This window comes from Triplophysa dalaica, chromosome 20, assembly GCF_015846415.1.
Source record: "Triplophysa dalaica isolate WHDGS20190420 chromosome 20, ASM1584641v1, whole genome shotgun sequence".
Classification (NCBI taxonomy): Eukaryota; Metazoa; Chordata; class Actinopteri; order Cypriniformes; family Nemacheilidae; genus Triplophysa; species Triplophysa dalaica.
In genome coordinates, this window is record NC_079561.1 from 4780397 (window position 1) to 4803698 (window position 23302).

The 23302-nt window shown below is 37.9% G+C and overlaps 1 protein-coding gene across 6 annotated transcripts in view; it reads left to right on the forward strand.

Moving 5' to 3' along the window:
• Positions 1–23302, forward strand: part of magi3a (membrane associated guanylate kinase, WW and PDZ domain containing 3a) — a 101229-nt gene that overhangs the window by 41474 nt on the left and 36453 nt on the right. For all 6 annotated transcript variants that reach the window (XM_056732804.1, XM_056732805.1, XM_056732806.1 and 3 more), the window contains exon 2: positions 19623–19739. In XM_056732804.1, the coding sequence (XP_056588782.1) occupies positions 19623–19739 (117 nt within the window). The remainder of the gene's footprint in view (positions 1–19622; positions 19740–23302) is intronic.

Consider the following 23302-nt stretch of genomic DNA (forward strand, 5'->3'; position numbering starts at 1 on the left):
TATTAAGTTCTGTTGTTCATAAGTTAACTTGACTATGTTATGACAATTGATGCCCGATGACTCCTGAGATAGGCGCAGGCTCCCCGTGACCCGAGGTAGTTCGGATAAGCGGTAGAAAATGGAATGGAATGGAATGTTATGACAACTAATGACTTGAGTTGGGAGGACTCAAGTCTCTTGTTTGTTGAGTTAACTCAAAAACGTGCTTGCGATAGGTTGCCTTATTATTTTAAGTTGAAAACATTTTTTTTGCAGTGTTTATTTAATCAATCATATAATTGGCAGTCTAAATGTAGCTCTCTCCTGTAGATGTTATTTCCATCTATCATCCACATTCCTAAGAAACATCTCACGTCGCCCTCTTTAGTCTTTTTTTTACCCACGTCTCTAGTGAGGAACATCGGTTTGAGATTTCTGCTCTCCAGAGCCTGTAGAAGCACTGGTGTCAGACAAACCTACACATAAGCTCAGAGATCCTCTACGGACCGAGCTCCCGTCACACAATCTCCCCTGAGATCAGGTCTGCAGCCAGCCATCAAAGACAGACATCACGTACCTGCTCTGAGATACAATACAGGAGAGGAGCAGGAGATGAAATTTGTCTACCAAGATTTCCTCAGCATCTATACAGCGTCTCCTTATGCCTGTTGTGCACATATGCAGTCTCAAATCATTTAATTTCTGTTCCTGTTACAAGGTTATTACTAAAGTGAGGGAATCAGATCATCACGTTTGTTATCGGTGTATCTTTTACTGACCTGACATGCATGAGCAGATAATAAACCCCGACGTGAGATGCCTGAAAATAAGTTAGAAGACCAGTTTTCAGACTTTAAAGGATGAACTTTCTTTTGATCTGTAAGCTCGTATAGATCACACTCTTAAGAATGAAGGTGGCATGGAAGAAACCATTTTGGTTCCACAAAGAACCATTCAATCAAAGGTTCTTTAAAGAACCTTCTCTTTCTTACCTTTTTATAATCTGAAGAACATTTTTACTCCAAAAAGAGCCTTTTGCGAAACAGAAAAACCTTTTAATGGTTGAGTGAAGAACATTTCTATGGCATCGCCTTCATTTCATCGCCTTCAAAAACCTTCATTTTTAAAAGTGCACTTGTAAACACTGGTCCAGCAGCACTTCTGGTTTTGTTTTTTTATTGTAATTTTTATTTGACATATAATATCTAAGAGATAATTGTTTAAAATTTCGATTTGGTTAAAGATGTTCTGTTAGTTGCATTTTGTTTAAGTGTCTGCGCTCACCCGAAGTTCTTGAGGATCAGAGTTGGGTGTTGTTTACATCTTCCAAACAGTCTACACTACACTCTTAAAAAAAGAGTTTTCTCAAAAGGTTCGTCGATGACATAGAAGTCGATGACATCTTTGTGGCGAAAAAAGGTTAGAGAAACATAGTTATTTAGTAAAAGAGAAAGAACCAGCTGATTCAGTTTGTTAGTTGTCATTATAAGCTATCAAAACGAAACAGTTTTGTGAGTCATTTCGGGCGACTCAAAACGACTAATTTTGTTCATTTGGATAAACATCGCTTGCTCTTTGTTTGTTATCATGTAGCACAGCAAAAAGGTCACGTTGTGACATTTATTGATGTCGTATTATTTTGTCAAACTTTGACGTCTCTCTCTAGACTCAATTCAGACATCAAACATACAGCTCGGCTGTAGATTCAGTAGCAGAAAGAAAGTTTTGCTGTTGATGTTGGCCTACGCTTCTTTATTGAACAGCTTCTATAGAGGCAGCAGTCACAGACAAACTTCAGCAGTCTCCCTCACACACACACATCAGATTGATTTTCCTCACCCCTTTGATTGCTTTTCTACCTCTTCATCTAGTCATAAGTCTTATCGTTCCACCACCATCCTTATGGGAGCTGAATTTATCCAGTAAAAACAATACCGAAGGAGGCATTCACATGCTAATCTGACTCTGGTGGAGTCTTTTCTCTTTGACAGGTTTGGAGTGCATCATTTCTCAATTATACAGACGTACAACTCTTTTAGCTGAAGACGTTCCTTAGTTTTCCCTGATTCCTGTCACGTAACAACAGGATACATGTCATTAGCAAGAAACAAATGTAATCATAATTTTAATAATTAAGATTAAAACAAAGCTGTTTTTTTAAAGCCTGTGAGATGTTGAAGCATTAGTCTCTCTAGACTGAAAAGCATTGAGTACACAGACTTGTTTCCTCACTAGACTTCAGGTTTATAAAGACCCTGAGGATTTGAAAGATTATGTTTCCACCTCTTTATTTTTTTTATTTATTCCTTTGTTGAAGGTTAATCTAGCGCAGAAAATCCTGCCAGGACCGACGCTCGACTACAAAGTGTTTAGATTGCAGATGCAATTACTGTTTCTTTGCAGAACTATAAGAACTGTTATTGTTCACATCAGCGTTCCCATTCAGGGCAGCAGATGATTGCACCTGAACTATCAAAGCAAGTTGAATACGGTCTGCGCCAATTGATTTATTATTTTCCTTGCAAACAGTAAGAAATTTAACAATCTGGAGACATAAAGACTAGCTTAAAGGAATTGAGCCCTTAAATAAATCATCTCACCTCAACAGGATAATCTAACAGGTTCAGTAACAAGTTTCTTTAAGAAAAAAGAAGAAGCTGATGATGCATATAAACTAATATTGGCTCTCGGGTACTGCCAACGTTGCTGTGAATGGTCCGTACGGCCTACAGAATAGCTCAGAGTCTACTATCATTAAAGGATTAGTTCAATCGAATATCAAATGAGAAATTTGTTAATTATTTATTCATTCACTTGTCGAACCCATATGCTGTTATTATTTCGGTGCAACACAAAGACAAACGTTATGCAGCAACTTCTGCCAACCAGTCCTAAAACAACAGTGACCGAGTTTTAAAAATGCCCAAATTAACCATGAAAGTGTTAATTTAATGTGTACAGTTAATATAAATATATAACAAATATGAACAAAGGACTGTTTTGGAATATGTTTTTGGAATATTGTTTTTTTTTATCGTTTAACCAGGATTATAGGATTATTCTGTAATATTATTTTATTTTATTATATTTCTGTTTTAAAAGAGTGACCGTGACAAAAAAAACCAGCATACAGTTCCACATATGGAATGACACGAGGGGGAGTAAACCGCTACTGAATTTTCATTGAATTCAGCCAATGGTGGCCAAGAACTAAAAGTTTGGCTAAAAGCATTCTTCCAAATATATTTCTCTTTGTTGATCAGACAAAAAAATACAAATACAGGTTTGGAGCAATGAATAATGACAGAATTTCAATTTTTGAGTGAACTGTCCCTTTAAGTGTCTGTGAACCAACTTGGACTGGGTAGAGAACACAACCCTTTGTTTTTCTTTCTATAGCGGTTGGAATATTACAAGGATGCACCATGCAGTGTCCTGAGTTTGTTTCACCACAGCTGGTTTAGTTTGCAGTGTAATGCGTCCTACCTTTACCTCTCCCTTACAGTAATGATGTGACACGAGAGTTTGTTATTTTTAGGTTCATGCAAGCTTTGAACGTTTATTAATAGCAGTAAATGTAGGTACGGTTCAGGTTTATTATCAACATCAAGAGCTGCCGATTGTTACGTCACTTCCATCGGATCTGCACAGAGGATACGAAAGCATTTAGTTTGCTCGTGCTGAGTGAACACACTCCAGAGCGAAAAGGGACACAGAAAATTTGGCTTTCAAATATTGAGCTGCCAGACTAATATTTGCTACAAGACCAAGAATCTAGTTCGGAAACCGTTTTGAATGCTATGCTTCTAAAGGGTCATAACATAAGATATTTTTGGCAATGAAACTACTGTATTTTTCTGAACTCAAAACTTGAGCGGGTCAAGGAGGAATATATCCAAAACCGATATAAAGAAAATTAAAACAATTGATTATAGCACCATCTGAAAGCTTCTCCTAATTTTGTGATTTGTATTTATTGCTATAAATCTATATTATTAGTTACCCTTTATGTTTGTTACTTGCAAATATCTAACCAATAAAAAGTGCTTGTCAACACAGTATTTCCTGATTCAAACATTTCAGTGTTTTTCCATTTCCTCAAAAACTGCAAATTTGGACATCTGAGGTTTTAGAAGGACGATATTATGGGGAAAATTTAATACGACATGCCCCTTTGACCACTGTTGTCCACGCCTTCAACCAAACTTTGAATTAACATGCAGTTACACATGGGCAGGGTTGGCTAAAAATGTGCAAATTCCTATCGATGTGCCTCATGTTGCCTCTCTCCCACTGTGCCTATTAGGAATATTGGCTTTAAGTGTTTGTCTTCCTGATCTTAATAGCTCTCAAGGTCTTCTATCCACAATGTCTATGCGCTCGCCTGCCTGTTCGTCTCCATGGTGATTAATCTGGAGGAGAGAGGGGGAGCCCTCGCTTACCTCTGTGATTTTGGCAGAAAGGTTCAAGATGGGCTTGGAGGGTGCCTGTGGCCCTGCTGATTTGTAGTTTTCTCCTTGCCCTCTTGTCTGTGCCCTGGGACTTGGGCCTGATAGACGAGACGGTGATAAACTGCATATGATTTACAGCCAGTACAGGTAAAACTAAACTTCAAAGGGGCTTTAGGATGTATTAAAGGCAAATTTAATAGAAAGGCATTTGTTTTAGGCTGGTACGAGATACAAGCCACATTTGCGAAACACTATTTCAGCTTTTCTCCATCTAGGTAGATAGGGAGCCGTACTTGAAATATCTGCCTAGGGGTATTGTCAGGATGTCTTGGCAGGACTGACCTGCTTTTGAAAGGATCTGGAACTAGCTTTGGCAGATTTATGCTGGACATTATTCACGAATCACATTCATTCAGCTGAAGCATCACTCGCGACTGACATTTGAAGTGCAAAATGGCACGAAAGAAAGTAGTAGAGCAAGAACATGGGCCAATTTCAAGGGCATTAGGAAACCACTGCAGGTCAAGACGTGTTATAGCTAAGATCTTTGAATGTGTGAGACTTCACAGGTCTTTTAAAAACCTGTGATCATCTCTGAACGTTTCATTCTCTATGATGTTTGGAACAGCAGTAATGGTGTTGCTGGTTATAGTCATCTCTGCAGATTGTTGGAATTGGTCTTCTCATTCATATATACCACCTGTTTTGTTATTACTGTGACTTCATTTATGTCTGGCCAGTATTTTCATCCGGGATGGATTGGGAAACCACAGAGAAATTATCGTAAATAATTTAGTACCCGTTAAAGGGACAGTTCACCTAAAGTGAAAGTTCTGTGATGGTTTACTCACCCTCTTGTCATTTCAAACCTGTATGACTTTCTTCAACAAGAGACAAAAGAAGATATTTTGAAGAATGTGGTAACCGAACAATGGCGGTACAAATTCACTTGCCTTGGTTTTGTGTATACAACAAATATTTAATATATTAGAATATACAGCTGTGATAAAAATTAAGAGACCATTCCAAATGTTTATTAAATCAGCATTTTAACATGTATTGTGGTCAGGCCAGTGTCAATTGAATTGCAAGAAAATCGAACCTCAGGAGTGACAAAGTCATCCAACAGCAAGAATACTAATGATAAATAATTGATGATAAAAATCATGTTATCACATGAAAAAAAAGATGTACTGATGTACAAATATTACTATTATGTTGCTTCAAAGTGAAGATGAACTAGAAAAAATGAAAAGGATCTGAAAAGATAGAGATCTTTTCTAGTAATTCTAGTAAAAAATAGTAAATTCAGTGACACTGAAAATGTTTATATTTGATATACTTTGTTTCTTACAAAAGCTCACTATACTTTATTTAAAAAGTCTAGCATATGTAGCATGCTCTAAACATCTTCAAATGAACATTTGTGATATGACTCCGCTATCCGTTAAACCACAGCTTACAATCCGCAGATGGTTTTATGCACCCTCATAACTCTCAAATTGGAAACACCACTTGTACGTTGCCAAAACACGTTGTTTCCCGGCACTTACAACGATACTAAGCACCTGTGACTGCATGCAACAGCCGGTCGCAATAATATTTTGAATGCTGTTTCGCACATGCTAATTCTTGCTGCCGCATTTCATCCCCGTGCCGTGTTTCAGCTTGAAAACATTTAGAGCTGGAAGGCAACATCAAACCCGCATGAGCTTGAAGTTGATTCCATGATTTACTGCATCAGCAGTAATCTCTGATGCTGTGCGAAATGGAAGCGGCACTTTACTTTTCATTAATGCCTTTGAGGGCGTTGACCTCTTTCTCAGACTGCTGCCTGTTGTCTTATATGGTGAGCGAGAGAGAAAGACCTTGCTGTTGTGGCCTCTATAAATTCTCGGCAAACAGTGTATAGTGAGGTGGCTGAAAAAGTGAGATATAGTGGGTATTCTTCTTTGGACACCTGTTCATGCCACTATAAATCTGAGACATTGGAGGGCATCCAGAAGGTCCGGCAAGGCCTTTCAGGGCGAGGTTATCTTCTTCTGCCAGAGATAATATAAAACTGTTTCATATGGAAGCTGCTCTATTCAAGATTACATTTTCACCTTTAAACCCCATAACAAAATTCAGCTCTGGACTGATTTGTGTAGCGAGGCTCTTCACATTTCTGTTTAGTTCTTGTTTTTGAATCGAGGTGGCAAATAGGATGCAGAATTGAAATTGATTATTATTGTTATGATGTAAACTTCTGCTTACACTACTGAACAAATAAATAAATCTTGTTTGAGGAAAGAAAATAAATAGTGGGAAATATTTTAGGGTTGAATTACTGCTGTTTTTCTGTTGTCAATATAAAACTGGAGTGTAGTGTTAGGCCAGTTCACTTCATCATGAGTTAAATGGAGCTTTTTCATAAAAAAATTATTTCGGTGTAACCGTTTAATATTTATTTACGTCTGTATTTGTTTATTTTTATCTTTATTTACTTTTTTTGTTTCTTTTTCTTTTTAGGTATTTATGTTTATTTTGTTTTTATTTTTGCCAAGCTATTTTGTTTAAAGTCAAAGTATTTTTTATTTCTCATTCATTTTCTGTCTCTCTTTATTTCTCCGTCTCTTGCTTTCATGTGAATTAGAAACATCTAGAGCAGATAAAATACAGTAGTGGAGTTCAGTTCTTTTTTGCACCAGACATTTGCCAACAAACATAAACTTATACAATGGAAAAGTAATAGAAAGTTGTTTGACTTTAGAAATGCTTCGAATGCATTCTTCACCCTGTACCCTAAATACCATCCCCTTGGTTACAAAATTCAGAGGAGAAGGATGGAGGCACTTGAGGGTTATATGTCTGTTACTTTCTCCTTTCTCTGTCTTTCATCTTAGATCTTTCCCACAGTTAATCCTGTTTGGTAATATTTTCAAAGAGAGAGGATTATGTTGTAGTGAGCTATGAATTTCGGCACAGTTCACTCACAGTAAATTAAATTCATCATTGTTTCCTAAAGGCTTGCATTTTTCCCCCTGGGACAATTTCTCAAATAAAATCCAGTGTGCTGTAATTTAAGCCTAATGGGTTCTGCTCACCTAGGAGCTTTTATTTTCCCATTCAGAATTTTACTGATGAGACGTGATTGTTTCAGAGGCTCCCTCATATTCTGGAGAGTGAAAGTATACGTGTTATCTTAACTAAAGTATAAAGAGAACATAATCTGTATAGAGACCGAGTACCCGGCCTGCTGTTTCCTCAGCTAGACAACCTAGTAACGCACATGGAAGTATTTTAATGCCATTAGTCTTTGAGGCAAAAAAGCATGTTGAATTACCACTAATCAAAAATAAATCTGTCGCATTACCAGTGCTAGCATGTTTAGAGTCTGCAATTCAATACGGTTGTATAGTTAAGCTGTGAATATTTCAAATTGAAACATTTCGCACACAATTTCACAGTTTAAAAATTCAATAAAGAAAATTCACCTTGTTTCTTTAAATTATATATATTTTTAATTCAATTTCACTGTTTAAAATGCCCCTTTTAAATTTCATTAAAAAAAATTCAACTATTCAACTTTAAAGTACAACCTTTAATATTCGACAGACAATTTTCAGGCCATATTATTTCGGTTCAAAAATTCGCTTCCATAAATTCGGTGGTTCAAATTCGGCTTGAAATTCAAAATTTCACATCTGGGAATCCCAGGAGAAGCAATAGAGAGCCAATCCACCGAAGCATGATGCCAGCAAGCGGTGCAAGTCGGTTCTGACGAAGACCAAAGCAAAAAAATGCAGATCATTTTAATATGCTGGCCGCACAGTCCACTCATCTCCTCCATTAAGTGAATTTATTTGTTCTCATGGACCTCTTGTGCATTATCAAGAAAATATTTATACACGTATAAAAGGTTTTATTTTTAAGCTGAATACTTGATTTTTTAATTAAATTTAAAAGGTGAATTTTAACAGTGAAATTGGGTGTGAAATTGTTTCAATAAGTAATATTCACAGCTTAACTATGTAACCGTATTGAATTGCAGAATCTAAAATGCAAGCACTGGTACTGGATTTATTTGTGATTAGTGCTAATTCAACATGCTTTTCGCTTCAAATACTGATGGCATTACAATACTTCCATACACACATGTCTTTGTTTTTGAGTGAGCAGTGTTCTTATTTTTGGCCTACAGATCCATAGTGGACTCAGTGTAGTGTCGTAGAAGAGAAGATCAGTGTTCTCTTTGCAGACAGACAATCCGTGAGAATCGATAAAGCAGAACTATTAGACCGCAGGTGTGTAGAATCATCCCCGCTTTTATATGGGGGACCCTGTGTCATGAGAGCTCTGATAACATGTAATAGGAAGATGAAAGTACGGTGTCACTTTTAGTCTCATTGGTAAAATTGCACCCATGCAGCTTCTGTGATTGAAGCTGTTCCTGGCGTTTCATGCGGTGCTTATTTCCTCCAATAATGAAGCTTATATGTGTTTGTGTCAGACAGTGTTAGAGAGTATCAGAGAATAATTGGAACATACGGATGATGGAAAATCTCAAAGCAATATCTGTGACCGAGTATGTGGTGTGAAAACGGATTATCAAATACTGCTTGTGATTTTCTTTTAAAATGTTTTAAAATTGGCTTTGGGAAATTATCAGTGTTTTAAGAACGTTGAACAGCATGTGGAGAAAACCAACAAGAATCTTGCAAAACCGCAAAGCGGATGTGAGCTAAATGAAATGTGCCCACCCAGTGGGTAAAGATTACCTCATTAATATACATGAGGCAAGCTGATAAGGTTTATTATGTGTTCCCCCTACACACAGTTTCTATACCCCTGCTATAATCAACGCTACAAATGTGGAATCTGAAATTTGAAACAGTTTTATGGAAATAAATTAAGTTATTTTTTTCTCTTTTCTGGGTGGGAAAAGATGACATGGCTTGAAAATTGAATTTGTTTATTTGTCCGAAAGAGACTTGCACCTTTTTAGAAATGTACACTCCAGGCCTGGTAATGATTTATTGTTTGCCGCTGATCGATCCGACTATTTAATAGCTCGCCTTTCATTTTCCAGAGGTCTGATTCGATTCAGACTTTTGCAGTATTATTACATACAGCTCTGATCACCTGCTTTTGTCAATATGTGACTTAGCCCGTCATAGTTTGCTGAATAATGCCATGTATTAAAGAGTAAAATAGCTAGAGGTATCTTTGTATAGATTTAATTATATTAACATTAAATTATATTAACATTTAACAAGACTTTTAACAAGGCTTTGCATCCACATTGTTCGGGAAAAAGAGAGTTTGGTGATGTCAGCCAAAAGAGAAAATTTGTTTAAGATGTGCCCCGTTTTTCATATTTTGATGAAAGATTGTGAAAGCTTTATCCACTGATCAAAATCAGTCATGTAAAGATTTTTTTCATAATTTATCTCACCCTCATGTCATTGCAGACCTGCATGACTTTCTTTCTCTCTTATGCAGAACACATAAGAAGATATTTTGAAGAATGTTGCTAATCAAACAACAATGACCCCCATTGACTTCCATTGTATGGACACTGAACCACATTTCTCAAAATATCTTCTTTTGTGTGAAAGAGTCATACACAGGTTTTGAACGAAATGGTGGAATAAATTATTTTTCTAGCTATGAGGTTTCACAATTTGGATTTCACTGCATTTTACATTTACAGAAGCACAGAGGATAGTTTTTTTTCTCTAGAACTGGCCTGGATACAGGATTCCTGTCTGAACTCTTTAATTTACTCTGGTGTTAGGGAACCACCCCTCAACGGCCTCTGAACTTCTGTGCTTCCCAGGAGCACAAGACTGATGTGAGCTGGACATCGAGATCCATTGCTACTAGCCCTGGTTGCTTCACAGCAGCCAACTGGTGCGTTTCTCTAGTGTGCAGTTACCGTGCCAGAGAGGTGATGGATGGCTTTAATGAATCTGAGTAGCCCCTCAGAGAACTGCCACATCCCAGCCGAGGTGAAGAGGGAGATTTGCGACTGCGAGATTCAGTCAGTCTGACAGTGGAAAACATTCCTCTTCCTCATAGAGTCGTGCTGGAGAGCAACGTGGCGCGTTGCCACGAAGAAAAGACACTGTGTGGTTTTGCGATTAATACTGTGGTTGTGTGCACTCGGTGAGCTCAGATATAAGCACGGATACGCTCAGATGCACGTGAGCATGATGCAACTTTTATTCACTTGCATTGTATTGTGTGTAGCTGATGCAAGGGCCCGTGAATCCATAGATCTAGTTATACAAATTGGTGTGGTAAAGACTCTTAGAGAGACACTTGAGATGGCCCACAGGCATTCAGAGCATATTCAGAAGAGACGGAGAGAGGAAAGACAGTCTGACACCACAAGTATTGCATCAAATCAGGGCAAGAGGACAGCTGAGTCATGGATTCACACGCAACAGTTGGTCGCTGGTATGAAACGCAGAGAGTTCAATTGGTTAGGAATATTATTAAAGAATATTTATATTCTTTATATAGAAAATAATATAGTTGTACCTATACAAAGTCTGAGACCTCATTGAAAATCTTAAACCTTTGTTTGGATAATTTTTTTTATAAAATTATACATGAGTATTTGACAAATATACCATGAATCTGTACTATGGTGTGACATGGCAAAAATGTAGAAAACAAATAAATAAAGCAATAAGCCCCACGAAGCAGTGGGTTACAGTGCATTTTATAACAGCTAAGGGCATTGTGACACGAAGCGTAGTGCCTAAAACCCTGTAGCGGTTATAAAATGCACTGTAACCCACTGCTTTGCGGGCTTAATGTTTTTATAAAATGGTTATTCCATATACGTAGCAAGGTTTCATAAAAAAAGTACATTTTCATAATAAAAAAATAAAATAAAGAAAAGGATATTTAGGCTATGTGGTGCCGTTATTTATCAGGGCATTTTATAATGGATTAGAACTCCGCCCATCCAATCAGAATCAAGGACCAGGACTGAGAGTTTTATAATAATATATTATTTTCTATCATTTTTATTTATAATATAACATGAGAGATGTTTATCTTCATTGTTAGTTTTTTCAACATTTTTGCTGTCTCCACTATAGGACACATGTACAGTATATTTGTCATCTAGTCATGTGAAACATAAAAAACATGTATAGTATGACATTGAATGTTCTACATTATTTCTAATGAAAATTTAAGGGCAAAATGGGGACGTTCCAAATTTCTTCCAAATTTTTAGTCTTAAAAAATTATGTTATTAGCATAAGTTGACTGTTTTTTTAATGAAAATGTTAATAAAAAGAAATGACTAAAATGCCAGGTAGAAATTTCCACTTGTGATCTCACTGTAATATATATATTTTACAATCATTTTTGGATAGAAAGAAACTGTGAATAGATATAATATAAATATATTCTATAATAGAATAAATATTCATATCTTCTGACTTCAAGTGTGTTTGAGTGCCACCGCTGTCTGTCTTGAGAGAGATATCCAGCCTTCTACGTCATGAAATGATAATTCTCTCCCTGTTTCAAAAGCATGTTAAAAAATCATTTCCTAACCGCAGCAGGAGCTCTCGTATAAAGACATCTTCAAACAGCGCAAACCCAGCTTTGATTCTCCTCCACCTATCTATGTCACTTTAGTCTTCCTGTGTTTCCTCAATGATACATGCAGAACCTTTAAGAGCTCCTGGATGTTCTGCTATCACAGAGCTGATGGGAAAGAAGTTCTGGATGCTGCTGTGCACTACAAAGCTCTAGAGAGGAGGCAGCCTACCGGCTCGAGATCTTTCTGTTCCTCATGTCTTCTCATATGATGGTTGTTTCTTTCATATTTGGCTTTCTGTAACACCAGGGGAAGGGTTATGAATATCAGGAGTGCAGTTATGAGTGTTCTGAAACTGAAAGTAGGGGAAAAGTTGCTGGATAAGGAAGAAGGTGGAAGTAACATAAACATAAAAAAGTGTGTCTGACAGCTTGCTGCTCAGTTGGTGAGTGAATATAACATCAGTGCTTTGTGCTTTTTTAAAGTGCTTTCAATGCAAACTGGTTTTAGAAAGGGTTCAAATGCACCATATTGTCATGTTTATTGATCTTATCCAAATCCAGCAAACTACAGAAATAAGCATTTGTGCAAAATACTTATTGTCCTACGTTGAAATAAAAAGGATTGTGGAATACCATTGGCATTAAAGAATACAAATGGGCTACCTACAATATCTGACCAAATGAATTTATCTTAGTCATACAATGTGCCTTTTTGTCTTTCAACCTCAATATATTGCTTTGCAAGCAGCATTGTTTAGTTTTGGTAACAGACGGTGACTATTTGAGTCCTCTCTCTCAGTTTTTGTCCATTTGGTCAGAGTTGGCGCTACGCTGGGCATGATCACTGCTGGCTCATCGGCACGCTGGCATTTCACTCTGATACTGTGCCCTGAGGGTGCTGTTGTTTTTAGGGTCTGTGTGGGAATTATGGGCTTTTAGGATACTGACTGGTAGTGAAACACTGGCACTTGTGATGCAGACCTGTTTCATCTCAAGTTAATGTCTGTGGTGTTGTGGAAAACGTTGAAGCTTTAATTGCCATCAAAAAGTCTACAGTAATAAATCGTATCGTTTTACAATGTCTGTAGTTGTAGATTTTCTGTGTATTAAAAATACACTATGAATAAATATTTTATATTTTTTGTGGATTGTCCAGTAATAGTCTTGATTCAATTTACTTAACATTTAAGGCCCGCAAAATTCATTGATGAAATATAATACTGTATGCGTACATGGAATAAATATTTTATAAACAATTTACCAAAAGTTATTTGTCAGACTAACTTCAGTATGCTTTATTCATTATAAAGTACACCTTTTGGATGCTTTCTGGGTATAAAACTAAGTGGAACATGCCCATTGTTCATGCTGAAATCTGTAACTTTGATTTATTTTTGTTAAAAAAAAGACGAATGAATTATTTAGCAAGTACATAATGTTTTGAAAACTGTCTCCATATCTAACAACGATTCATGTAATCTTAAATAATTTGGTTTACAAAAATGAACCGTGTTTTTTATAGTAAAAGTTTAGTAACAGTGTGGGTTTTTTGGGGGTTGTTTTGATTACAATTAGCAAAATCACGGTTTTGCTACAGTATCTATGTATTTGTTTTAAGTGTAATAATACCATGGTTCATTTCCGTTAGAGAAATTTCTAAGTTGAGCTGTCACGTCGAATTTTGCGAGGATTGTCCGTTTGTTCACCTATAGGTGAAGATGAAGTAAGATGCAATTTTATGTTACAAAGATTGAGACAGAGGCAACATTTGCAGAATGCAGCTCTCATATGATAAACTTTGGTTAATGAACATAACATAAATCCAAAATAAGATATTAAAGAGGCTCTAACACACTGGGTTTCTGCCAATCTCATATTAATCTTGAGTACTTATAGAGTAGTATTGCATACGTTGTATCTTCGAAGAGTATTGAGTTTGATCACATTTATAAAAGATAGATACAGCTGTACGATTACTTCCAAAATCATACGGCAAGTGTGGGGGGGAGGGGTAGGCTGAACTAAAGCACATTGTCAACAAAACACAGACATCAGTTTTACTCACCGAATGCGGTTCATGTCCAGCATCTTTTAGCGGCTCCATATATCAGTTTCAAACAATCTCCAAATCCAGCATATATCAACCATTTATATAACATTCATCATCCAAATGCAGTGAACCGACAAACACCTGAACATCGCAAACATACGCTCTCGCTCTCTCTCGTGCACACAAGTGAAAGAGACGTCTGCGCATGCTCCTTCTCCTGCTCTCCATGCTGCTGCGTAGGCATGCCGCGCGCTGGGTGTTTTTACAGAAGAATAACCAATAAGGCACTAAGATTTAAAAAAAAAAGTTTTATATAGTCAGAAAAAAATCTGAAACCTGTAGGATCGCTGGGGGATCTGATGTTGAGCACAGAAATACTATGTTTTTTGACAAGTTCAGCATGTTAGGCATGAGAAGACTGCACGTTTAACATTGTGAAGTAGTCAGAATGCATGACACATCGTTCCAGCACCCCTTTAACAAAACAAAAAAATCACGTTGGGCCGGTTTGGTTTTCTCACGAAAAGGAAAGAACCTCTTTTTTTTTTTAATTAAATCTGAAATTCCCAACCAAAATTTTAAGTCTGCTGATGCACACTTAAGCTCTTATAAGCTAACAATCAATGGCAGCAGGACTCAAGTTGCCAAGCGGCTCTTTCTGGCTGTTAATTAGCTCTCCACTGGGCTTCCCGTGAATCTCCGCTGCACCGCTGTCATAAAACGGCCTTGTTAGTTCCCGGTGATGGTTTATCTGTGGCATTTATATGGCCTGTCCACTAATTGAAAAAGTTTCTGTGTGTTGATTTTTTTACAGCGGTGTTATGTAAGTGGTTTTCTGTACTGTAACTGCGCATTGTCTGTTTGACCCAGAAGTGAATGGCGTATGTAGATGTATTCTTATTGACGGTCATGTGAGAGCTGCACTTTATTTGTAGATCTTTTGTTTAATATTGTCAAATATTAGAGGAGCTGTGCCTGAAGGTGTGCTTGGAGGTGCTGTGGAACGTGCAGATGTGTTGTAGATAAGTTGCTTTCAGTTTACTGTGTTAAAATATAGGCACAAGGCGGCACGCTGGTGCATGACGTTCCTATGAGCCGTTTCAGATTACAGTCTTTGTTTGCTGTAGGTTCACATGTCTAATAATAAATATATAGTTGAATATTAAAAATACAGTCAACTGAATTGTGTTTAATGCTGCATTACATTTATGTGGCTAAGCTTTTATTTAAATGTTATTTTTCCATCCAAATATTTTGTGCTTTATAACAATGTCTGGTAATAGTGCCAACACTTTCCAAGTGCCAAGTGTTTTATTTGACTCAATTGAAAATGTGACTGTTAAAAATCTATTGACTGAAATATAATACACATAATTATGTCTTCACTGGTGTGTAAACACCTTACATAATGAAGCGTTATGTTTTTATTACCTTAGAATGAGCTGTTTCTATATCTACACACACTGCGGGTCCCCTTGCATGGAATTCGCCATGTTGTTACTACAGTAGCCCTAAACGGAACTACTCTACGGAGCGCATTTTTAAATATGTTATCTTCCTTTAGCGAAGAATTTAAAATGTGACAATCCACCGTAATGCTTCGAAAGAGAGGGGGTTGAAGTGAGCAGTTGGTTGCCATTCGCAACCTCACCACTAGGTGCCACTAAATTTAATACACTGGACCTTTAACATTATATTTAACTTAAATTAACAGCCATTTGTCAATTTTCCAGTTGACGAAAACGTGCCAAAAGTAGAGACTTCAGGTAAAAATGACCAAATTAATTTCTATTTCTATAAGACACTTAACATCCAGCCCTCACAGCCTCATTTTCAAACACTTCAAATTGAGTATACCGTCCAACCTGACTGAGGTCTATAGACCGTGATCAAACAGACTCCCTCTCTGACATTATTAACTTCCCTCATAGCCAGGAGGACAATAGCTTTTGTGAGGCGGATGACGAGTTAGTCAAGGAAAGCAACCCAAAGAGGCTGATGTGTAGTTAAAATCAAGTACATCTTGCCAGATCTTGTACCGCAAACTGTGAGCAAGAGGTTAAATAAAGAACCAAAGAGCCGTTTTAGTTCCTCTGAGACTAGTCGTGTTTTTTGTGTCCACCCATCATTTCCATGGCTGACCTCTTTCACCTTGATCGAAATGGCCGTAATGCCTTGATGATGAGGCACAAAAGTAGCTATTGTGTCCCTTGGGCACCCTGGCGGTACAGTAACTGGAACTTGGTGCAGCCTAGCGGGAGACATGGAGGGTGACACCCAAGAGACATGACACAACCCGCTAATGCTACCTGACAGCGTAGCAACAAAGAGCGCCCTGTTCTGTAAACAAAGACCGAGACGACTGTGTGTGTGTGTTTGGGTGTGGGGGTAGTTCAGTGTGTATGTGTGTGAGAATATTTGTAAATTATATATAAATGACTTGGCTTGATTCGAAACTCATTCTCATAAGAATAAAATAAGAACTGCAGTCCTTTAAAAATGTTTTTGCGAGTGCCCCCCCGGCATACTCCATATGGACTTAACAGCTAGTTCATAGAAAAATGCATTTGGGACAAAGAGTAGCGCATTCGGGTTTTTATGAATTGCAAGCGTTGAGAATTTTGCTAGGGAACACACGGACCACATTCCAGCGTGCTACAACGTTTCGAAGAACGATGAAGCAAGGCCATTGTGGCCTGACCTAAATTCTTCCCATTTATTCTGCTTTTACAGCATCCAAAGAATAACACAATGTAGCTCTTGGACCTTGTCAAGGGTCTTGACTAAAACATGATTCGAAAACCATTCCTAGCTTCGAAAGACACAATGCATAAAGAGCCCGTTGTTTCACATACAAGTTCGCATTTAGGATCAAAAACAATATGAACTTTACATTTGCATAACAAGATTGAAGCTTATACAAGAGTTAGCTTTAAGCTGCCGTAGACAATTGTTTTATTTTACTACTGAATACTTCTGCCAACCATGGGTAGCATTATGACTTCTCAAGTGCAACTAGCATAAATATATTTCACTTTGTGTTTGCTGAATTGTTGTATGAAAGCAGAGTACTGCTGAAGTGGAATGCAAAACTGTGCTCGATGCATTGACGTTATTTAACTGAAAAAGGAAGTCATGGGGTGGGATATATTGAGTGAATCCTCCCCTTTTAAAATAGCCAGTAGCGTTTAGCTTACCTCACAACCAAGAATCTGATGAAAAGCTAAAGTGCAGAATGATGTCACAAACTTTGCTCCAGACTCATTCGTATAATGACCTCCATAAGGCCAACAATTATACTAAAAGTCCCCATGAAATTAAAATGGATGTTTGAGCTTATGATTTCCAGGTGTTGGTGGCCAAAGGCAGTGATATCAGCGTTCATGGAGTCCGGGGGGCTTCTAGACACTTTTAAGGACAAACAGTATGAGTCACAGAGAGCAGCTATTGGTTCCAGCTGGACTCAACAGAACTGGTCCAACAAGCCGAACCAAGACGCTCACTATAAATCATGTTTAATACTATTAGAAATGAGGAGCGTGTGATGTTGAGTGCAAAATGAAAAGCTGTAATGTCTTACTAAACAGCCACGGAGGTGGAATTAATACCAGAACTCTAAATGAGAATTATGGACCTCTCGAGTGCATTTAGATTGAAGCAAATCAGCATGCGTCGAGTCGACCAATGGGAAGAGGCCGATCTGCAATCACAGCGAGCCTGTCGTATCGCTCCCCGTGAGAGAGAATCGCTCGGGGAGAGACTTGTTGTGATTACATTGCATTCTGAATTAGCAGGAGATATCACAACATGTTTGCGTTTATTCATTCTTAAGACACAAATGGCCTAGTCGCCACCTCGCTGCTAAGGGAAGAGAAACATTATTGGCTAATTTAAAACACATGGTGTCACACCGTTTGTGAGAGGGATAGTCTAATAAAAAAGGAAAATTATTTAACATTGGCCCCCCTTGACTTCCATTGTATGAACACAACCACTTGACATTTCTCAAAATATCTTCTTTTGTGCCCCACAGATTTATTTTTATTTTTTATGGTATATTATTGATAGAACTGCACATGCCATAATGCCAGTATCGTATCAACCCCATTTTTCAAGTATGAGGGGCTTCATGTATAATTATAAAGGAGTGCCAGCATGTGTGTGTCGGGGGCCGCGCTCTGATTATACGGGTCTATGAAGCTCGGCAGCTGCAGGGCCAAAACAATGCTTATTGATGCAGCAGGCATGTGACTGGCACCGTTTCAAAGCACATCCTCCCCACCCAGAGGAGAAAGCGTGGCGGAACATCACGAGCTCCGCGATACCAACAGCTGGAGACCGACGCTGCTTCGGCTAGGTGGCGCCCCTCCCTCCGGTGTGCTAGTCGCCCGGGGGAAACTCTGCTCCTGCTTTCTCATTTGGGCGGGTTTCTCATCCCCTCGGATGACTTGCGTCGCCTACACCCTTGCCTGAACTCCGCCTAAACTCCTGAGTTTCCAAAAAGTAGAACCTGGATTGTTTTTTAATGCTCGTCGTGCATTCATACATCTGGATTCTTGTCGAAGGAAGCCAGTAATTACATTTTTGTCGTGTTGAAACACATGGACCTCCTGCCGAGATCTTGTCTGCTGCAGCATCATAGGGTTGTCATTTTTTTTGAGGGAAGAGCGGGATGGCTTTCGCTCGTTTAGCCTGATTTAGTCATATTCACCTCATTTTATATTGACAACGTGTTTTGTGCGGCACCCACACGCTGTCTCTAAAGAGCAGGATTAAACAGAATCAGTGCTCGTGGAACTTGGCGGAAAGTTTCCGCACAGTTGGAAACGCCCGTCATTCTTAAAATTCCCCTGCTACGAGTGTGTTTGTTTATTTTTTAGCTTATATAAGTGTGCTTTAAAGGACTATAAAGAGCACTCGGAGCTCTCTTTAACACATTGTACTATGTTTTAATCTGTTCCATAGAGAGATTTTCGATCACAACAGTTCTGAACGAATTTGCATATTCAATCTGTTTTCTAATGAGCGTAATCGATCCTGGTTACATTCTTAAAGGAAGAGGTCACCCAAAATTTCATTTATTTATATACCCTTCAAAACCTTTATGTGACACTAGGAGTTGTGTCCATACAATGGAAGTCAATGGGGTCCCAATGGTTCGCTTCCCAATATTCTTCAAAATGATGTTATTTTTCTTTTCTACATAAGAATGAAAGTCATACAGAATTTTCTTTTTGTGTGAACTGTCCCTTTAAAACTGGTTGTGGGTCATTATGATTGATATCTCATTGCATATAATTTTTTTAGTAGAAACATCAAGGTCTGTCACCAAAAGGAACATTTTAAATTACATCTACATTAGATGCTTTCTTCCAATCTTGCAGTGCATTAGAAGTATTCATTTTATCAGTGATTCCTGTATTGAACACATGACACGTTGGTCTTCCAGTTGAGCTGTCTCTCAGAAACACATTACAGTTCTGAAGTCAAATGCATTGTGATGTCAGTTTTTGTGAATAGTAGACCTTATCTCCTAAAAGAACTCCTCCTCAAAGTACTTTAATTGACCTTAATGACTTTTGTCTTTGCAGGTAAGGTGTTGAACACGGATCTGCGTCACTACCTAAGCCTGCAGTTCCAGAAAGGCTCCTTGGACCACAAGCTTCAGCAAGTGATCAGAGATAACCTCTACCTGCGCACCATTCCCTGTGAGTCACACGCTCTCTGATCCTGCTACTGTCTCTCTATAGTCTCTATAACTCATTACAGGTGTAAGTGCAGGTCACGTTGAGAAGATTCCAGCATAACACCATCTGATCCGTGTCTTGACTTGCATTTAGTCCTGCATTTCAATGGGTGCCGTAAATGCTGATCGTGCTAATGTCATCACTGTATTTTCCATAGTCACCTACAGTATATACTTCATGCTTCAGCGCCGTTCTGTCTTCATCCGGGCTCACCTGTTAGTTCTACTGCATTGCATAAAGTGGTTTTTAGTTGTTCTTTATTTTCTGTGGTACACAGGAGTGGTTAGATGTTTTGGACTGATTCCCTCTTCACTTATATTGTATGGAAAAGGATGCTGTATGTAAATGGTGACTGGGGCAGTGAGTCTTTAACATTCTTTTTATTTTGTGTAGAAAGGATGAAACAACATAAGGGTCATTTTTTTTGTCCTTAAACTTGCCTTTATGAGCTTCACAGATGCTTTTTTCTAGGTACGCAACCTAAAAATGAAAAATCTGTCTTTTCTTTTAACTTTAAGTTCTGTGGGACACGAAAATCTTGTCACTCTTTTTCATCAAAAAAAATCACCTTTTAACTTTAGCCTATATGAAAAAGAGTATCCAGGATATTCTTCCAAAAATTGTTCGGGGGTGTAAAATAATGGAGTATACAGTTTTTAGACTGTAAGTCTGATAGTCAGAATCAAAGGAGTACGTTCACTCCAAAATAAAATATTTAATTAATTACTCACCCCTGTGTAATTCCAAGCCTTTCTTTTTTTGTAAAGAACACAACAGAAGATATTTTGAAGAACGTTTGTCATAACAACATTGGCCCCCGTTGACTTCCATTGTACATACTAAAAACACGGAGACGTTTCTCAAAATATCTTTCGTGTTCCACAGAAGAAAGTCTCGAATACAGGTTTTCAAAAGCATGAAGTTGAAGAGATGATGACAGAAATGTTGTTTTTGGAAGAACTATCACTTTAAGGTTGTTAAATCTTAAAGTGTAAATGTAGCCCTAATACCACATAATTATTTTACAATGATATGAAGTAATTGTACGTTACTTATTCTCGTAAACTCACTGGAACAAAACGGCAACCATCTTTGACTTTTTGGCATCATTGCCAACACGCAACTACATAATCACCAAATGTGCTTTTCTTTCGTCACTGAATTTATGTTCTGGCCTTTAACCAGTGAATTAGTGAAACACATGCCTTCATTCCTCAAACATCTTTAATTACAGCTTTTCCTCTTTGTAATCTTTTAATTTTATGCGGTCTGTCCCAGGTGGTTTGGAGAATGTTGGTGTGGTTAGAACAGTTTTTATTAAACAGTCCTGCACCTGGCACAAGTTTGGGGATTGTAATGAAGACCAGACTCGGGCAGATGTTTCGGTCTCTCTGTGGATCAGCATTGCATAAAACACAAGCTCGGTGTGTGGGCTGACCTGTAATCTCTACTGTCATTAACATCCGCAGTCCTTGTGACGGGCCATCCGAACTCATGACTCACTATTCTTCATTCACGCTTTTTCACTTCAGCGTAACCATTCACAACAGGAAGAAAGCTAGATGATGGACAGATCTAATTATATTTAATAGTGCCGGTAGTAGCAGGTTTGTCAGAGCGAACTGTCAGAGTTCATCTTCCAGACTTCAGTCTTGTAAAATAATCGAATTATGATTTAAATGCGAGTTATTAATCACAATAACGTGGAAGGACAGCGAGGACCGCCGTGTCTTTTACCGGAAGCAGTGTTTAGTACGTTGCTGGACTGTAAAGGCAAATTTCCCAGAACTCAGATTCTTTTAATGCACAACTGTAAATCTTGCTTAGAATAACAATAAAGATCAAGTGAGTGAGGGATTTTGTTTTTGGTCCTCCAAGACTCTTTACGGAAATAGAGCGTTAGTTTTTCATTAGAACAATCAAACATGAAAAGAACGTTCTTGGAGCGTTAGTTTTTGGTTCCCATAAACAATAACCAAAAGGAAACCAAAAACTAAAGTTAGGGGAACGTTCTGTGGTTCTAGGATTCTTGTCGATTATGTAGAGAGCTCCAAAATACTGACACTGTAAGATTGGCTTAACTTGTTGTGTGAGTATGATTGTCTTTCATTTCTAGATTCATTTTACAATGCTAGTTGCATAGACAATAGACATAACACATTTCACCTTTAAAGGGATAGTTCACCCAAATATAAAAAATATTTAATCATTTATCTTATCATTTCAAAACTGTATAACTTTCTTTCTTCCGCAGAACACGAATTAAGATATTTTGAAGAATGTCTTTAACCGGCACCTATTATTTGTTTTGTGTCCATACAATAGAAGTGAATAGGTGCCGGCACTGTTCGGTGATATTCAAAATATCTTCCTTTATGTTCTGCAGAAAAAAGAAAGCCATACAGGTTTGAAATGACAAGAGCGTGAGTAAATGGTGACGGAATTATTTTATTTTTGGGTGAACTACCCCTTTAATAAAATTCTAGGCCTGTATGAGTTTCTGACTACTGTAGCCGTCCAAGCCTTTGCTTAAAGAACTCTTATGGAACGGAAGCTTCACATTTGTCCCTCTGAAGACAAGGACAGAAAAGTCATAAAAGCCGCATCGTTGGAAATAAAGGGAAAAGGAGAGCGCCCCGAGTCCAAATTGCCACATAATCCTTGAAGCTCGGCTCCCTCCCTTCCTTCTGCTGCTGGCATTAATATCCGTTATAGCCTGACGGTAACCCCTCTTCACCTCATCCACAGATAAAACAAGGAATGCAGAAATGAAAAAGTGCTTTAGGTCATTGATCTTGAAGGATTGGTCGGTGCACCTGAAAAGATTTACAACTTTGCTTTTAGACTCCTAAACATGTAAGAAATTTCAAAGCTGACCATCAGTTCAATAAAGTACGAGGATAATTTATCACGCCCTAAATGTCAGAAAATAAATACTTTAAGGAAGATTGAGTGTGGGATGTGCTTCCCCTTATTATAAAATTATAGTTTTTTTGTCACATCACTATGTGCGAGTTTACATTACAGTGTAAACAGTACAGTTCTGTGTCATAATATACAGTTTTAATGCTGAAATGTCAAAGTACACCTTTATTGTAAATTCTGCCTTTAAATTATGGAAATGTGATTATGCTCATATTCAGGATAAGATACCTTGAGTTTATGAAAACAAGAATCATTTACAGCAAAACAATACTTATAAAGAGACTGTGCATTAGTAAATTATGTAAACCCCAATAATAAACAAATTATTCATAATGTTCTGCAGCGCTGCGTGTTGAAGTGTGCCAGGCTGTGTGCCACCGTAAGGGCTGGTTGGTAATGTACTTAGGCAGCTGGCAGTGTTTCATGTGGTTATGTGCAGAACTCTATAGCTAATTGTTTTTTTTTATCCTCCTCCAGCAGAGAAACTGTTTGTGTTCCACAGGAACCGGTGTGTGACTGTCAGTCAGGTTTGACTTTATAGATGGAGCAAGCAAAGTGTAAAATGTGTTTATGATTGGAAAAGGAGACTTTCACAAGAG